Source organism: Epinephelus fuscoguttatus, linkage group LG4 (assembly GCF_011397635.1).
Source record: "Epinephelus fuscoguttatus linkage group LG4, E.fuscoguttatus.final_Chr_v1".
NCBI lineage: Eukaryota > Metazoa > Chordata > Actinopteri > Perciformes > Serranidae > Epinephelus > Epinephelus fuscoguttatus.
In genome coordinates this window covers 965,104-984,246 of record NC_064755.1, presented here as the reverse complement: position 1 = coordinate 984,246, position 19,143 = coordinate 965,104, and the positions used below count along the sequence as shown (strand labels likewise).

General features: G+C 41.4%; 1 protein-coding gene across 8 annotated transcripts in view; it reads right to left on the bottom strand.

Moving 5' to 3' along the window:
• LOC125887535 (kelch-like protein 25) overlaps positions 1-19,143 on the bottom strand; it is a 144,631-nt gene that overhangs the window by 63,557 nt on the left and 61,931 nt on the right. Inside the window, exon 2 of one of the 8 annotated variants that reach the window (XM_049574441.1) lies at positions 6,853-7,061. The exons of 3 other annotated variants lie outside the window; for them this stretch is intronic. In XM_049574441.1, the coding sequence (XP_049430398.1) occupies positions 6,853-6,898 (46 nt within the window). In that variant the 5' untranslated portion in view covers positions 6,899-7,061. The remainder of the gene's footprint in view (positions 1-6,852; positions 7,062-19,143) is intronic. 4 more of the 8 variants (XM_049574444.1, XM_049574439.1, XM_049574443.1 and 1 more) reach the window with 4 other exon arrangements.

Here is a 19,143-nt window from a genome sequence, read left to right as displayed (position 1 = left end):
TAAGGCCTGATGATATAAGTTACGCAATTGGGAAATTGGCTTTAAACAAATCCTGTGGCCTTCATCTGATCTCTGCAGAGCATTTGAAATTTTCATGAATGAAATTTTCATTTTCAAGAATGAATGAATGAGTGAATGAATGAACTAGAAAATTTCACATGAAATTTTGAGTGTGCCTGATGCTCGCTGCAAACTAGTATCCCCATACCAATATGCTAATTATTAATAGCAGTAAATGTATCACTGTGTGTCTGTGTGTGTGTGCATGCATGCCTGAATGTGTGTATGTTCACGTGCTGTCGCGCGTTTGTGTATGTGTGAGTCTGTTTGTCTGTCTGTGTGTATGTCCACTTACAGACAGAAAAAACAGCTTAACTTAACAGCTAAAAAAGACTGCAGTCTAAAATGTCCAAGATGGACACAGAAAGACAGAGACAGGCAGACTGACACATATGTAATTACCTCTGTATGATGAGGCTTTAACTGCAAAGAAGTCAGGTTGCTGAAATATTCAAATTTGACTGTGCTGTGACACACAGACGATTGGCCGAACGGCTGGAGTTGATTCAGCCAATCACCAGTTGGCAATGGCACAGTCAAATTTAAATACACCAAGAAAAGGCAGAAACTGAGCCAAAAGTTCCTCTCAAACTCCAACTGTTTAATGAAAAACCCTAAGTGCTACAGCTACAAAAAGCACACCGTGAGGGATAGGACAGGATGCGGATCACAAAGGTGTAAATTTCATTTCTGTGGTGTGAAAAATGAGGCCAGAGCCATGATGGACATAAGTGGAATGGTCTGCTTTCTTCCAGAAATTTGGGCTCTCACTTAACATGGGAGTGAATGGGGCAGTTGGTTGGACTTGTTGTCCTTTTAGACCACCTGCAGCCAAAACCCTAAATCCATTTTCTTCAGCGGTCGCACCTCTGCGACCGGAACGGCTTTTCCTACAATTTGGTGTACAATTTGTGTATGTAGAGTGAACGATGTGGCTGCACCAGCGAGTTTAAGAGAAAATTTCTTGATGATTTCAGAGGTGCTGTGCACTCTAGCGATGACATCACCCACTCTAACTCTCAACATTCCACACAATACACACCCATTATAAATTCTGAGAAGGGCTGAAAATTTCATGATTTTTAAACAGCTGGTATAGGAAAAACTAAAAGAGATATGGAAAATATGAATCAGTCACTGAAAGTCGATGGCAATGTCAACATTTCAGAGTTGGAATGGAGTTTCTACGTGAATGTATGAGTTCGTGAAGTGTGGGTGAAGATGAGTGAGTTTGAAGGATTTTCTCATTGACTTCCATTATAACCAAGTTTCAGAAAACGCTGAATATTTTCCGGTTTGAATGGAGTTTCTAGCTGAAAGTATGAATCGGTAGTTACCGTTTGAAATTTTGTGATTTTTGAAGATTCCGTAATTCATTTTCAATGGGAAAATGGTTTGGGGAAAAAAACGGGAATATCTGGGAATGGCGGTGGCGCCCCCTATGTGCCAATCTCAAAATCTTTTTTTGGGTGTGTTCTTGGTCCCCTTCTGATGATATTTACCCAGTTTTGTGACGATCGGATAAATGGTTAACATTTTACAGCCGATATTCGCTAAGCCCCGCCCTTTCCAAGGACACTTTGCTTGACGGCAGCCGTGTTTTTCGTCCGATCTTGCTCATTTATAATAGAAATGAGTGCCTCGGTCCCCCGATGCCTCATACCAAGTTTAGTGTTGATAGCACAAATATTTAAAAAGCTTATTCATTTTACTGTTTTTAACATTATTAAAATTAGCAAAAGTTCTGTAAGGGCGGCATTCATGGTGCAAGAGGCTTTTTTGTAGAGGACTATCAGGAGGATGTGTGTGTAAAATTTCAAGTCAATCGCACTTGTGGTGCGGCGGGCAGAGCCTTTCAAGCTTTACACTCTATGTTATAGCACCCCCATAAGGCCGATTGGGACCAAATTTTTCGAGCAGTATTTGGATGTCATTTATAGTCCATGTACCACGTTTCATGTCCCTAGGTCCTTCCAGCTGGTCATAAATTAATAAAACGCAAATTATGACGGTTAATGACGAATAGGCCACGCCCACTTTCACCTATCAACATGGCACTCAAGATATTAGTTAATAGCCATCCCTAGAGCATGCATACCAAATTTGGTGAAATTCCATCCAATGGTCTTTGAGATACAGATGTGTGGCATTTATAGCGCCCCCTATAGGCTGAGCTCAAAATGCTTTGGTAGGCAGCTTCCAAGTCTCATTGTGGACCTACCCACCAAGTTTGGTGATGATAGGTCAAAGGGTGTGGGAGTTATGGCCAATCAATTCTAAGCTCCGCCCACAGCGAAGATTCATTGGTCCATGGCGGCCATGTTTTTTGACCAATCTGGCACACATTTATAATAGAAATGTGTCTTGTCATCCCCCAAAGCCGTGTACCAAGTTTGGTAGTGATGGAGTTAAAAATGTAAACGTTTATGTCATGTTACTGTTTTTCAAATTATGCAAATTAGCAAAAAATTTAGTCAGGCGGAGCTTAATGGTCCTTGAGGCTTTTTTGTAGAGCACATTGAGCTGGACCTGTGTGTCAAGTTTCAAGTCATTCGGACTTATGGTGTGAGGGGCGTGGCCTCCCAAAAAAGTCATTTTTAAGCCTTAATTACAGCGCCACCATGTGGCCAACTGGGCTCATATTTTAATAAAAGTTGATGCACATCATTTCCAATCATTGGGCCAAGTTTCAGGTTTCTGGCTCATTCCAGCTCACGGGAATTTGAGCTCAAGCGGCAGACAACAAAAAATAATAATAATAATAATAAACCGGTACAATCTTAGAAGGGTTCTACCCCTTCGGGGTTAGAACCCTAATAATAAACTGGTACAATCTTAGAAGGGTTCTACCCCTTCGGGGTTAGAACCCTAAAAATCTTGTTATAACAAGATGTTTTTCATGTTTTTACAAACAAACAAATAATAGTGTTTTGTCATAAGTGTGTTTTGTCAAGCCCTATGATCCACTAAGAAATACAATGTGGTTTGCAAATTTAAAACATAATTAACAAATTAATGGATTTTGTTTTGCAACTAGAAAACGTACCTATCAACCAAATACGCAGCATATTTCTAATACATCATGCTTCAGAAATAAACACAGCATGTCTTTCAAGTACAAAAAAATATATATTCTACAAAGTCAAAAAAAAAAAAAAAATACATAACAATCTCTTCTACAAGTACAAAACAATCTCTTCTACAAGTATGAAACAATCTCTTCTACAAGTGCGTAAATATCAATTTTTAAGCACGTCTACCTACACTGGCAACCTGAGTGAACACTGCACCAACCTTGCTGTGCTAAATTGCCACTAACAAAGTTAGCTTCTATAATTCGAGGTCAACATTAGAGGCAAGTATTTAAGTTGTCTTAGTAAGTTTAGCTAATTGCGTACATGTCCACATCTGGCAAATATTACATAGCAGAGGAGCAATGTTAACCGTGTAACATTATAGTAGCATTAGCTGAAGTTAATGTTAACGTGTAAGTTAATGTTAAAGTGTGTGGTTGGCATAACTGCAATAATGCAGTGGTTAACTATAATGTTAGGTGCCTTGGTGTGCTGAAGGCTCAGAAGCCAGCAGATGAAATTGAGCTTATTTAACTCAGTGAATGGTACACCAAAAAAACAATTACTGATTAATATGCAGTATTCTCCCAGCTAAACAGACTAATGTTACAGTTCAACGGTTATCTACAGTTATCAAAAACATCTGTTGGAATGATTCTGTCTTTTTTCTTAGAGAAAATGTAACAATACTGAGTGCTGCATCATTTCATGTGCACCCACACAAAGCCACAGATGTGTAAGTATTTGTTACTTTCTATTGCTGTTCAGCATAAATTACAGAACTTTTTTTTTTTTTTTTTTTTTTTTTTTAATCTAAACTGACAGAATAGTGTATTTTTAGATACCTGAAACACCTAATAAGAGTGTTGTTTCTTTGGTTATTTTTCTTGCCTACAATATGGTACATTTCTCACTATGGCAGTGATTTTTTTCCATCTAGCCACTATCACTGAAGATAGCTAAGTCCAATGTGAGCCTGAGAGAACGATAGAAACCATGGGGAACAGCCTTGGTGTTGATGATATCTACATCCACTGATTCGGCTGAGGTGGTCTGAGGTGGACGAGCCATCTCCCTTTCTTCATCCAGTGTCTATAAGCCAGAACAGTTCCGGAGGACCTCCTCATCTACTGTTGTGGGAATGACCTGGGAGATGTCTGAAGTGTCAACCTCACTGACTGCTGCCAATCCGGGGAAGACTGACAAGGTCCCCAGAATTATGAACAGTGTTATGGCTACATATGTTGTTGTTTAATGTTTAAGTGACACCTTTGAACATCAACCTCACACAAGGCTTGACACTCCTGGGCTATTTGTGAACGATGCAGTTTATTTCACCACGAGGGGAAATTATATTTTCTTAAACAGTTTAAATGAGTCCATTGAAACCCAACTTCAGCAACAGTGCAATTTTCATGTCTGACAGTTTGGATTTTTATTTTTATTCCCTTTATATATATACATATATATATATATATATATATATATATATATATATATATATATATATATTTACACACACACACACACACACACACACACATACATATATATACAGTACAGGCCAAAAGTTTGGACACACCTTCTCATTCAATGCGTTTTCTTTATTTTCATGACTATTTACATTGTAGATTCTCACTGAAGGCATCAAAACTATGAATGAACACATGTGGAGTTATGTACTTAACAAAAAAAGGTGAAATAACTGAAAACATGTTTTATATTCTAGTTTCTTCAAAATAGCCACCCTTTCCTCTGATTACTGCTTTGCACACTCTTGGCATTCTCTCCATGAGCTTCAAGAGGTAGTCACCTGAAATGGTTTCCACTTCACAGGTGTGCCTTATCAGGGTTAATTAGTGGAATTTCTTGCTTTATCAGTGGGGTTGGGACCATCAGTTGTGTTGTGCAGAAGTCAGGTTAATACACAGCCGACAGCCCTATTGGACAAGTGTTAAAATTCATATTATGGCAAGAACCAATCAGCTAACTAAAGAAAAACGAGTGGCCATCATTACTTTAAGAAATGAAGGTCAGTCAGTCCGGAAAATTGCAAAAACTTTAAATGTGTCCCCAAGTGGAGTCGCAAAAACCATCAAGCGCTACAACGAAACTGGCACACATGAGGACCGACCCAGGAAAGGAAGACCAAGAGTCACCTCTGCTTCTGAGGATAAGTTCATCCGAGTCACCAGCCTCAGAAATCGCAAGTTAACAGCAGCTCAGATCAGAGACCAGATGAATGCCACACAGAGTTCTAGCAGCAGACCCATCTCTAGAACAACTGTTAAGAGGAGACTGCGAATCAGGCCTTCATGGTCAAATAGCTGCTAGGAAACCACTGCTAAGGAGAGGCAACAAGCAGAAGAGATTTGTTTGGGCCAAGAAACACAAGGAATGGACATTAGACCAGTGGAAATCTGTGCTTTGGTCTGATGAGTCCAAATTTGAGATCTTTGGTTCCAACCGCCGTGTCTTTGTGAGACGCAGAAAAGGATGGATGGATTCCACATGCCTGGTTCCCACTGTGAAGCATGGAGGAGGAGGTGTGATGGTGTGGGGGTGTTTTGCTGGTGATACTGTTGGGGATTTATTCAAAATTGAAGGCACACTGAACCAGCATGGCTACCACAGCATCCTGCAGCGACATGCCATCCCATCCGGTTTGCGTTTAGTTGGACGATCATTTATTTTTCAACAGGACAATGACCCCAAACACACCTCCAGGCTGTGTAAGGGCTATTTGACCAAGAAGGAGAGTGATGGAGTGCTGCCGCAGATGACCTGGCCTCCACAGTCACCGGACCTGAACCCAATCGAGATGGTTTGGGGTGAGCTGGACCGCAGAGTGAAGGCAAAGGGGCCAACAAGTGCTAAACACCTCTGGGAACTCCTTCAAGACTGTTGGAAAACAATTTGAGGTGACTACCTCTTGAAGCTCATCGAGAGAATGCCAAGAGTGTGCAAAGCAGTAATCAGAGGAAAGGGTGGCTATTTTGAAGAAACTAGAATATAAAACATGTTTTCAGTTATTTCACCTTTTTTTGTTAAGTACATAACTCCACATGTGTTCATTCATAGTTTTGATGCCTTCAGTGAGAATCTACAATATAAATAGTCATGAATATAAAGAAAACGCATTGAATGAGAAGGTGTGTCCAAACTTTTGGCCTGTACTGTATATCTATCTATCTATCTATCTATCTATCTATTTATATCCATATATATACATATATATATACACACACACACACACAAATATTTATTTATATATATATATATATATATATATATATATATATGGACACATACACTTTTCTTTTCTTTTGGACTTTTGGCTGTCATCAACATTTATAAAGGGCATAGTTTTCAGACCAAGTACGAGACCTCGTGTTGTGTTGAAGGAAAAAGAGGGAGAAACTTAAACAGAGCTAGGAGACCTTCATCACTCAACATATAACCCTAGTGACTATGTTATTACAGAGGAATCTGAGCAAAAATGTATTCTTTTAGCTTAGTTTTACCCTCAGCAAAGGCTGTAAAAACAGACCCTACATGCAGTAATTTGTAAATTTTATTTTTACTACCAACATATACCATCAGATAAAAAATATGAAATAGTTGTGGCAACACTTGAAATATATACAAGAAAGGTGGATTCAGGGAAGCACTTAAATTAAAAACACAAGGAAATCAATATTTAAATTCAATACTTTACAGACTGTAGATGACCTGATGAGGCTCATCTTCCCCAAAATCCCCATCCCAAAGGACCTGGCATCCCAGTATGAGAGACCCTCAAAGGAGGAAGTGCCTTACACGTCTCTTCAGCCAAGGGGCAGCTGGAGGCCTACACAGTGACCAGCCGGATCAGGAAACTCCTGGCATATCCAACACAGGACGGCATGGACGCCTGAATGGAAAGAACTGGACACTATTAGTATTGCAGATAAAATGCTGCTGTGTTATCCATCTGTCTAGCGTATATTAATTAGTATTTATTTTTTTGTAGTTTATGTTTTTTACATTTGCTAAAAAATAAAGTTCTTTTGACAAAAGACAAGTGGGTTCTTTGGTATAATGAAACCTTAGTGTTCAGAATTTGGTTTACACCGTTGTATCTCATTACATGTCATAAAAACATACTCAAACAGTCAGGCTCTAGGCCTGGATGGTGTATCAAACATGTAGGATGAACTGGAATCTGGTGCATTACCTAAAACCTAATAGGTAAAAAATACACAAGGCATACTGTTTTATAAGTAAGCAAATAAAGACTCAGGAGACAACATCACTGCATGGAACAAATATTGATCCAGGAAGCAAAATGTGTTTTACTATGAAACTTTGATTTCACATAAATGATGTGGAGAAACTGTGACACATTGGTACATTGTACATAATGTAGATTACAAACACAAGGTGAAGATAATTATAAAATGCAGCTACATTTTCGTAGAATGGTTTCAGTAAACATGACAGCTAAGACATCTGAATGTATCAGTTATTTACATTCATTTGTTTTTGTATAATACAGAAATCTGTCATCTTAATCTGCTGTGGTAAAATGGATGAATTCAGGGGTTAAAACTTTTGTGGTTTTAACAGGGAATGTGTTAGTAACAGAATTTATAATAACTTTGGTATTATTACCCAATACAAGCTACATTAGTCTGATCGATAAGGCTGTTTAGATAGAAAAGGAGTTATTCTTTACATCATGTCATATAACAGCTGAGTGCTGCTGTTGGTGTTTCCACGTTATGTAGTACCACGTCAGTGTAGCGTCGCGGTGTATTCATTTTGGCTCCACTGACGGCGTACGGAAGCCACACGTAGAGAAGCCAGCGGGGTTGTTTACTGTTTGCTGAGCCAAGAGGCTGCGTGTAAGCTGCATGAAATGGGTAAGTTAAAGCATTTTCCACCTGAGTTATTACATATATTTACAATACAATATAAAATAAACTAGAGCCGTAACGGTACATGTATTTGTGTCGAACCGTTCGATATGCGACTTTCGGTTCGGCACGACCCTGTACCGAATTATTGGGCGCAGGATATTATTTTATTTTATTTTGTTTTATTTTAATTCCGTTTTTGCGAGCCGAACCATTTAAAATATCGAGTTCCCAGACGGACATAACTGAGTGACGGATCGAGTCCCGTAAATCTCCGCTTTCACTTTGTGCAGCGCATTCTCGCATTTTGACAACATGGCAAGTGAGCCTGACGAACCTGAAGACCCACGCGCAAACCTTAAGTCCTCCGTTTGGGAACACTTTGGTTTCAGGGTAAAATACGAAGATGGAAATAAACAAGTTGACAAGACAAAAGCAGTGTGCCGACACTGCAGAACAGCGGCCGGGTATGTACTTGGAAACACGTCTAACATGCTAATGCATCTAAAGCGACACCACCCGAGTTTGAACGTTAACCGGCACGACTAGAAAAAGCAATCTGGTGCAAACTACAATATCGTCGTCGTTTAAAAAGAAAGAGTGTTTCCCTGACCATCGCTCTAAAGAAATAATCAGCGCCATTGGAGTTGAGTAAAATTGTTTAAACTGCACTTTAGATATAAGCATGTTTTGTTTACTGCACTTTAACAAAGTGGAAAAGCTAAGTAAGTTCCTAGTAAAACTGAATCTGAGCAGGCTTTAAAGCTGACCAGCTGCACTATACTTTTTATTTTAATTGAGTAAAACTGTTAAAGCAGAAATGTATACAGTGGTGGAAAAAAGTTTTCGGACACCCTTAAAATTTTACACAATCTCAAATATTATCATGAAATATTTGTGGAAAAATCTTTTTTTGTGTTTCAAAAGGTGTGGCTGCATTAGACAGATACAAACAAATACAAATTATATTTTTTTGTTTATTGTTTACAAGAAAAACTAACAAAACTAAATTCTTGACAGTTTCAATATGTCAGTTCTCAACATTGTCGGTATCAAAGTCAACAAATAACAAAGAATGTGTTCAAAACTGAACAAAAAATAATAAACCATCACATCATCAAATTAATATTTAGTAGTCCTGCCATTGGCACGTAGTAGAGCTCTAATCCTGGCTGGCATGTTCCCCACGAGCCTTTCACACTGTTGAGGGGTAATCTTGTCCCATTCTTCTTGAATTACTGCTTTTAATTCTTCTAAATTCTTTGGTTTATGCTTTGAAACAGACCTTTTGATAATCCACCACAGATTTTCAGTGGGGCTCATGTCCAGGGATTGAGCTGGCCACTCTAAGACCTGGATACTGTGCTCCTGCAGCCAACTTCTACTGGCCTTGGATGTGTGGCAAGGGGCATTATCTTGTTGAAACATCCAGTTTTTACCTCAACGGAACAGTGCACGCGCAGAAGGGAGCGTGTGGGTTTCGAGAATAGTACAATACTTGGTAGAGTTCAATGTGCCATCACAGACAGTGAGATGACCAACACCAGCAGCACTCATGCATCCCCAAACCATGATACTGCCTCCACCATGCTTGACAGTAGGTACTGTACATGCTGGAGATAATGCTTCGCCTGGCTTTCTGCGTACCCTCACATTAGTAGGAGGAAGATAAAGCTGGAAATTGGACTCATCTGACCACAAAATCTTCTTCCAATTCCTGGCTGTCCAGTTCTTGTGTGCCTGGGCCCAACGACGCCGGGCTAACCTCTGTCTCTCATTGATCAGGGGCTTCTTGATAGCTTCGTAGGACCTTAAGCCATGATCTAAAAGTCGGCCACGTACAGTGCGGGTGGAACACTGGACACCAGTTTGGTTTGACCACTGCTGCTGAAGCTCCCGTGATGTCATTCGGCGGTTTTGCCTGCACATGCGGATCAGGATGCGGTCATTTCTTGCTGAAGAAAGCCTTGGACGCCCAGATCTTGGTTTGTCTTCCAAGCTGTTGGTTCGTCTGTATTTCTGCAGAGTGTATCCAACTGCTGAAGGACTGCATCTGCACTTCCTGGGTATCTGGCGGAAGCTGTACCCTTCCTGGCTGAGAATCTTTATCTTCAGGCGTGTTTCCTGCGTTAGGTTCCTTGTTTTAGCCATTTTTGTGTCTGAAGAACTTTCAAATGTGCTGGCTTTATGTAGACACGAAGCTTGGCAACAAAAATTGTGTCTTTTAATAAAAAGAACGACCTTCATCACTGGTACCAAAATGACCCAATACTCAAAATTTCTTATGTATTTTTATGGAACCAATCAATTTTAAGTTTTTAATGGCTTTTTTAGGATTTATTTAGTATTTTGGCTGTGACTGTACTAAAAGAAATTGCACTTGAAGACCTAAGAGTGATTCTTAATGCAATATTTCACAAATGCATGGGGTGTCTGAAAACTTTTTTCCACCACTGTATTTATATTTTTCATTCAAAAAATGTGTTAAAAAAACAGCAGGATTTTATTTTTCACTTTTATATTTCTATTTTCATTCAAACAATGTGAAAAAGCAGGATTTTATACATATTTGTTTCATTCAAAAATGGTGTAACAAGAGTTAACTGCTGCTGGTGGTATGTTTTAATAAGGTTACCAATAAGTAAAAGATATTTAATAGTTGTCTATTTTTTTCATTACTGTACCGAAAAAAAAAAAAACACACCGTGACTTGTGTACCGAGGTACGTACCGAACCGAGATTTTTGTGTACCGTTTCACCCCTACAATAAACAATTTCAACTGTATTAAAATACATAGTTTAAACAGTAGGATCACGGATAAACATGGGTAAATGCATGAAAAAAAATCATCACATATCACCTCCGATAATGGTTTATGGGTCAATGACGTGACGCTACTTTTTTTGTGTTCATATGGTTTAGTCAAATTTAAAAGGGTTAAAATTTGAAAATAAATGTATGATTAACTTACAAATTTTAATTTTGTGCGGATCCAGTATAAAATTTCTGCTTTTAATTCATTTTGAGAGAATATATTGCCAACGCTCACGTGGGCAATGACAGCGGGACCTGGAGGGGCGTGATTGGGAGGAACGGCCTGCCCGATCTGAACCCGAGTGGTGTTCAGTTATTGGACTTCTGTGCGGGTCGCAGTTTGGCCATAACTAACACCATGTTCAAACATAAGGATGTCCATCGGTGCACGTGGCACCAGGACAGCCTAGGTCGCAGGTCAATGATCGACTTTGTAGTCGTATCATTTGACCTGCGGCCATATGTTCTGGACACTCGGGTGAAGAGAGGAGCAGAGCTGTCAACTGATCACCACCTGGTGGTGAGTTGGATCAGATGGTGGGGGAAGACGCCGCGCAGACCTGGCAGGCCCAAACGAACAGTGAGGGTCTGCTGGGAATGCCTGGCGGAAGAACCTGTCAAGATCATCTTCAACTCCCACCTCCGGGAGAGCTTCAACCGCGTCCCGAGGGCGGAGGGGGACATTGAGTCCGAATGGGCCTTGTTCCGCTCTGCCATTGTTGAGGCGGCGGTTGTGAGCTGTGGCCGCAAGGCCGCTGGTGCTGGAGCCGTCAGGCTGAAGAAGGAGGCCTACAGGGCATGGTTGGTCTGTGGGTCTCCGGAAGCAGCTGACGGGTACCGGCGGGCCAAGCAGAGCGCGGCGGCGGCAGTCGTGGAGGCAAAAACTCGGGCGTGGGAGGAGTTCGGTGAGGCCATGGAGGAAGACTATCGATCGGCTCCAAAGAGGTTCTGGCAAACCGTCCAGCGCCTCAGGGGGGGAAGGCGGCAACTTGCTCACACTGTTTACAGTGGGGGCGGGGAGCTGCTGACATCAACTGGGGACATTGTCGGGCGGTGGAAGGAATACTTTGAGGAGCTCCTCAATCCCACCAACACGTATTCCAGTGAGGAAACAGAGACGGGGTCTCGGGCGGTCGTCCAATTTCTGGGGCAGAAGTCGCCGAGGTGGTGAAACAACTCCGAAGCGGCAGAGCCCCGGGGGTGGATGAGATTCGTCCCGGATATCTCAAGGCTCTGGATGTTGTAGGGCTGTCTTGGCTGACACGCCCCTGCAGCATTGCGTGGACATCGGGGGCAGTGCCTCTGGAGTGGCAGACCGGGGTGGTGGTACCCATTTTCAAGAAAGGGGACCAGAGGGTGTGTTCCAACTACAGGGGGATCACACTCCTCAGCCTACCCGGTAAGGTCTACTCCAGGGTGCTGGAGAAGAGGGTCCGGTCGATAGTTGAACCTCGGATCGAGGAGGAGCAATGTAGTTTTCGTCCCGGACGCGGAACCGTGGACCAGCTCTTTACCCTCGCCAGGGTGCTGGAGGGAGCATGGGAGTTCGCCCAACCGGTCCACATGTGTTTTGTGGATTTGGAGAAGGCTTACGACCGTGTCCCCAGGGGCATCCTGTGGGGGGTGCTCCGGGAGTATGGGGTGGGTGGCCCCTTGCTAAGGGCCATCCAGTCCCTGTACCGAAGGAGCATGAGTCTGGTTCGCGTGGCTGGCAGTAAGTCGGACCTGTTCCCGGTGAGGGTTGGACTCCGCCAGGGCTGCCCTTTGTCACCGGTTCTGTTCATAACTTTCATGGACAGAATTTCTAGGCGCAGCCGAGTGGTGGAGGGTGTCAGGTTCGGTGATGGGAGAATCTCGTCCCTGCTTTTTGCGGATGACGTGGTCCTCCTAGCTCCATCGAACAGTGACCTCCAGCTCTCACTGGGACGGTTCGCAGCCGAGTGTGAAGCGGCTGGGATGAGAATCAGCACCTCCAAGTCCGAGGCCATGGTCCTCAGCCGGAAAAGGGTGGATTGCCCACTCCAGGTCAGGGGGGAGATCCTTCCTCAGGTGGAGGAGTTTAAGTATCTCGGGATCTTGTTCACGAGTGAAGGTAGGATGGAGCGGGAGATTGACAGGCGGATTGGGGCAGCGTCAGCAGTGATGCAGGCGCTTAACCGGTCCGTTGTGGTGAAAAGGGAGCTTAGCCAGAAAGCGAAGCTCTCGATTTACCGGTCGATCTTCGTTCCAACCCTCACCTATGGTCACGAGCTCTGGGTAGTGACCGAAAGAATGAGATCGCGAATACAAGCGGCTGAAATGAGTTTTCTCCGCAGGGTGGCTGGGCTCAGCCTTAGGGATAGGGTGAGGAGCTCAGACATTCGGGAGGGACTCGGAGTAGAGCCGCTGCTCCTCCACATCGAGAGGAGCCAGTTGAGGTGGTTCGGGCATCTGGTAAGGATGCCTTCCCGACGCCTCCCTTGGGAGGTGTTTCGGGCATGTCCAACCGGGAGGAGACCTCGGGGCCGCCCCAGGACATGCTGGAGGGACTACATCACCCGGCTGGCCTGGGAATGCCTCGGGGTTCCCGCGGAAGAGCTGATGGAAGTGGCTGGGGAGAGGACTGTCTGGGCTTCCTTGCTGAGGCTGCTGCCCCCGCGACCCGGACCCGGATAAGCGGAGGACGACGACGACGATGAGAATATATTAGAGGATAATGGCAAAAATGTCTAAATGGTGTAACCATAAAAACTTGCACCAAATTATTAAACTTGCTTAAAAACACTAAAATTCTCAATAAAACACCATATCAACTAGTATGCCATGATCTTTAAGTTATTACTTTTTTATATTCAATAAAGGTAATGTAATACAATTGTTCTAAATATGAAATTTAATTTGGGGAATCCTGAAAGTCAAGTAAACTACATTAAGTGCCAAGTGGTGTAACCACCATTTAAGAGGCTGTTTTGTTAATATTGTAAAGAAGGCCATGCGACAGGAAATGGTATTACAGAGAAGGACCTCTGATGTTCACAACTGCTGCATGACGAGGTTAGAATCTCTTAAAATTATTAATAAATTGACGTTTTTAGACTCTGGTCAGATTTGGTAAGTTTACATGTCAAATGGTATGACCCTAGAAAAACATTAATAATTCATAAAAATCATTAAAATGAATATTTACTTTAAAAATTATGTTTGAAATATTGAGACTAAGGCCATGTGCTTACACAGGTGTCCATGGTAATGCCTGTCAAATTCGATTTTAAAATGAAATGTCAAATGGTGTAACCGGTTACACCATTTGACTCCTATTAAGAGCCTTTCTGTTATAGGCAATTATGTCAAATACCAGCAGTTTATGATAGTAATTTGTTAGATATCAGTAGTTTATGATGCTAATTAAAGATGTAATTTAAAAAAAAACTCATTTTGATCTTGTACAGTAGCTTTAAAATACCTAAAAATCCAATAATTCATTTAAAGTAGAAATGTTACTCAACATTAAAGGGCCAGTGTGTAATATTTGGCATGGTTTATTGTCAATCTGAATCTGAATCTGAACATTCTACATTAATATGTTTATACAAGTGTATAATCGCTATAAAATAAAATTCGTCTGGTTTTCGTAACCTTATAATTATGCTATATATATATATATATATATATATATATATATACACACACACACACACACACACATTATATTTAAATATATATAGCAAGGGCCTTGCTTTAGAGAGGTCGCCATGTATGTACGGCAGACCGAGTGGACAATCCAGCCAGCCAGAGAACGCGTTTCGCGTGTATAAATGAACCAACAAAGACAGCGGAAGGAAGGAAGAAGGAGGAGGAAACAGCAGAGAGTGTTAGTAGTTCGTCGATAGAGAGTAGTGAAAAGTTTTTTTAGTTATAAAGTTTGCGAATGGACCACACTTACCACACAACAGGAGAGAATGAACCTGAACTGTCATCCACTTTTGCAACAGTGCAACACTGTGTTTTTTAACAAATTTTACATAATTTGTCACGCGTTATTTAGAAAAAAAGGGGTGTTTTCAGGAAATGTCCTGCTCAGTATTGCCAAAATGCATTAAAATTTAAATATAGAAATACTCCAAAAATATCTTATTTCAATTTAATGCTTTTGAAATAAAGTTTTTTTTTTTATAAGTACACTTAAATCTACTATAGGTGGATAAAATATTTAATATTTATCATTCTTTCGTGGTTACACCATTTGACATTTTCAGGAGCATTCAGTCTTACTTTTCATAAAAAATGGTGCAAATGTCATTTCAAATGACATAAAACCAAGAAAAATACAGAATGTACATTTTAACAAATCTGATGCATGCTTTGAAAACTATTTTTGAAGATACTTCTGAATTGTTCATGTTGCCAACCCTTATTTGTCACTGACCCTTATTCATTTAAAAACACATTGTGCTCTTTAGCACACTATTTCATGTAGTTTTTATCTGCTGGAGGGTTGCGTAGGGGAGCATAGCGCGACAAAAATAGTCGCGCCGCTCCTGTTGCCTCCACTGTAAATCCACACAACTATGCATATGGATAAAATCCTCTCTTGTCACTTAGTATTTATGCTAACGTTACTTACTTTACATTGCACACTACTTATGCAACAATCCTGTTGCATTACTGTTATGCAAACACAACTTATCTGTATTTCTTGTCTGCACCTTGAAGTAGCCCCCGCAATTTCGTTGTATATGTAGCATCCTCTTGTTACTGTGCAATGACAATAAAGGCTTTCTATTCTGTTCTATTCTATTCTATTCTATTCTATTCTACACACACATGAACACACACATCAACACTAGGGCTGCAACTAACGATTATTTCCACTGTCGACTAATCTGTCGATTATTTCTTTGATTAGTCGACTAATGTCATTCTGTCTCTCCCAAATCTCCAAATTATGTCATCTAATGTCTTGTTTCATACTCACGCCAAAGGGTTTTAGTTCACCATCATGGGACAGTGTGTAAAGCTGCCGATATTTGAACGTAAGAAGCTTTTGGGGTACTTTTATAGTACTTTTCTATGAAAAATGATTCAAACCAATTAGTCGACTACTAAAATAGCCACCGATTATTTTAATAGTCGATTAGTCTTCGATTAGTCGACTAATCGTTGCAGCCCTAATCAACACACACGTACACAGACGACACGGTGACCAGTGAACGGTCGAGTGGCCCCGGTGGAAACGTAGTCAAGATAACTTGAAAATTACTTGAGTTGACCGCAGCTACGCTTGTTACTGTCAGTGAAATTAAACCTTAGCGAATAAGAAGCCAATACTTTATCAATACATGTGTTCAGCAAGTATGAACATGTAAACATGCAGACAGCGATATTCAAGATGCTCCGTCCACAGTCTCTCATCCACCGACACTAACGTTATGTCTTACACAAGGACAGCATGCTAGTTCAGCTGATAGCAAACTGTTACTAATAAGCTCAAGACAGCTGTCTGTATGTAGACTAACTTAGTTTGACACTTATCTTAAAATACTCTTAAACTTAGCTGCTGGCTGACGGCCTATTTCCACCAGATGTGTGTTGGTTGCGTCTCCGCTCCGGCACGGCAGCGGAGCCGATAGGATTCAATTCTAGTCAATGTGTGTGTTTCCACCGGCTGCGGCTGTGCTGCCTTCCGGCTACGTCTCAGCTCCGGCACTCCGGAGCCCTCTGCAACAGATACGCAGGACTTCTATTTTTGCCGGATGCCGGAGCACAACGCAGCAATTCAGCACAGAGCAGATCGTGCGGGGCAGGAAGTCGTGCACAGAAACACAATAAAACATCCGGTTAATTTTCAAAATCAAATACATAGTGTTCACGGCGGATCATATTTCCCTGCACTACACCTTGAAAACTACATAATGGGCAGAGGCAGGCCTGAAGTCAACAGGTCAGAGGTTTTCAGACGTCATTTCACCCCGTTAACACCATGGACGAGGAGATATTAATCATGGCAGTGCACCGAGATGTCTTCCGGTGGAGCTGCACCGCTCCGCACAGCAAACACAGCCGGTGGGTATTGACAGACGGCGGAGCACGCAGCAGATAACCAGCGCTGCCGTCCATCCTCTCTCTAACAGCACTAATGTTGCCATGTTACCAGCCAATAAGCTAGTGGAGCTAAATAAAGGGCACATGGCGAATCATCTACATCATCAGCCAGATTTGAATACATTTTCCGGAACTTTGAGGTGCGGTGGAAATTCAAACCACACAGATTACCAGGAATTCTTTTATCCAGGTAAATAAATTCCTGGAAATAACAGTTCCTGGAAATGTTGGTGGCAAAGGGGCTATTAAAAGCCGTGAATGGCCATGCTTGTAATTACCTCACCAAGGGCAGCCCCCTCACTCTGACATCTCTCCACTTTGTGCATGTATAGGTCCTGTTTGTGCATGTGTGTGTCTTTCGGACCTATGTGTAATTGACAAGCAAGAGTAAAAACACTGAATTTCCCCTCAGGGGGATTAATAAAATAAATGAACTTTTTTTTTTAACTTTTATCTTCACATGCCGCATGAGCGACAGGCTGGTAAACTCCAGTGAATAGTCGGCTGATCTTTCGTTAGACGCTGAGCGGCATCAGAGCAAGCAGCCACCGCCAGCTGATCCCCTCAGGACTCCACTCAGTCGGACTGGAGAAGATTTATGGGTTGATATTGTTTGACAGGCAGGTAGGAGGCTCAGTTATATGTCAGCGTAGCTGTGATGTAAGTAGAAAGTCTGGACTCAGATAAGTTTTCCCTGACAGAGATGAGAGTTTACTTTTCTCCACCAACTCTGTGAGAGGACACGAGTTTGAACCTCCAAACAAATATGCTGCAAAGAATATAGGCTTTCATTAAGTTTTTTTTCTACTTCTTGACAGTGAGATCAATGAGTCAAGAGTTTACAATGAACCTGGGTACAAATCCTAGTTGTCTAAGATTAATTATTTTTGGCATCAAAGTTTTTGAGCGCATAAATAAAAGAGATGTTGAGCTTTTCAAATGATGATCAGTAAGTGTGTGTGCTCGTAAATCACCCCCTACACCTGTCAAAAACAACTGCTGGAGAAATTACACTTAATAAGTGTGTAGAAGTTAATTGTAGTTGTAGAAAAGAATTGTCTGAATGAAATTTTTATACAACCTGTCACCTACATTCTACTTTCTGATGCGACTAGTTTAAAGATTAAAAAAAAAAACAAAAAAAAAAAACCCAAAACATAATAATTTAAAGATCATGACCAAAATGTCATAAATTTTCATTGACTAAAATGTTGAATAAAACTAGACTAGAACTATAATTACGTGAACATGTCAGCACAAAGTTTGCCAAATATTAGTCCATTATGTGTTTGGGCAATTGAAACTGTATTCCCAATGACCAATTTCCACTACGCCAGTGACCGATCGCTCATGGCCTTTACTGGAGTGTTAATTAGCCATTCATTAGCACAATGCAGGAAACAAAGACAGATGTGTAGGACAAACCATCAGAGGGAGAAAAAGACTACATGAGGGACTTTGTTTCACCAACAAAATGACTGACAATACATGGGGAAGACAACGAGGACTCAACAAAGGAATAATAAAAGGGTTTGGGGGTTTCATTCCACTTGGAGGTTAACCCTATGGGCCTGAACGACGCATAGTGCGTCCAAATTCACACCTGTTCTTCTCTATGGATTTTCTCCACAACCGTTCGTCATAGCGAGAAGCCACACGTATCACATGAAACAACGGAATCGTAGCTTTCCGAGAAGACCAAGCACTTTAACAGCGAAAAAAAAAAAGATACAGTTACACTAAAATTATGTATAACAGAGCTTTCATACAGCTTTGCACACACATTACTGTTGGATGGATTACTCGCGAATGCAGGCTCGTGCAGAAATGCCACACATATCACATGAAAGCGCAGGAGCAGAGCTTTCCAGTGATACCACACACATCATTGTGCTGTCATCCCATCACGCTACAAATACAGATCAAGTGTCTACAAAATAAAAACCTGACGAATTTCTTTACAATCCATTATACAGATCTTGTTATCAGTCACTTCATATAGTGAGGAATATCGTATCTTACCACGTCTTAGGCTTGCGTGTGTTTCTCCCTGTCTATCCACATTTGTAGTCCGACTTTCAAGATGCAAATATGCAATAATGAAAAAAAAGTGACAATCATGTCCGCCTGGCACAAACCACATGTTTTGGACAGCTGTGAAGTAACAGAATGTCCCACCATCATGGTTCTTATATTGCCAGATTCCAGAGAGTCT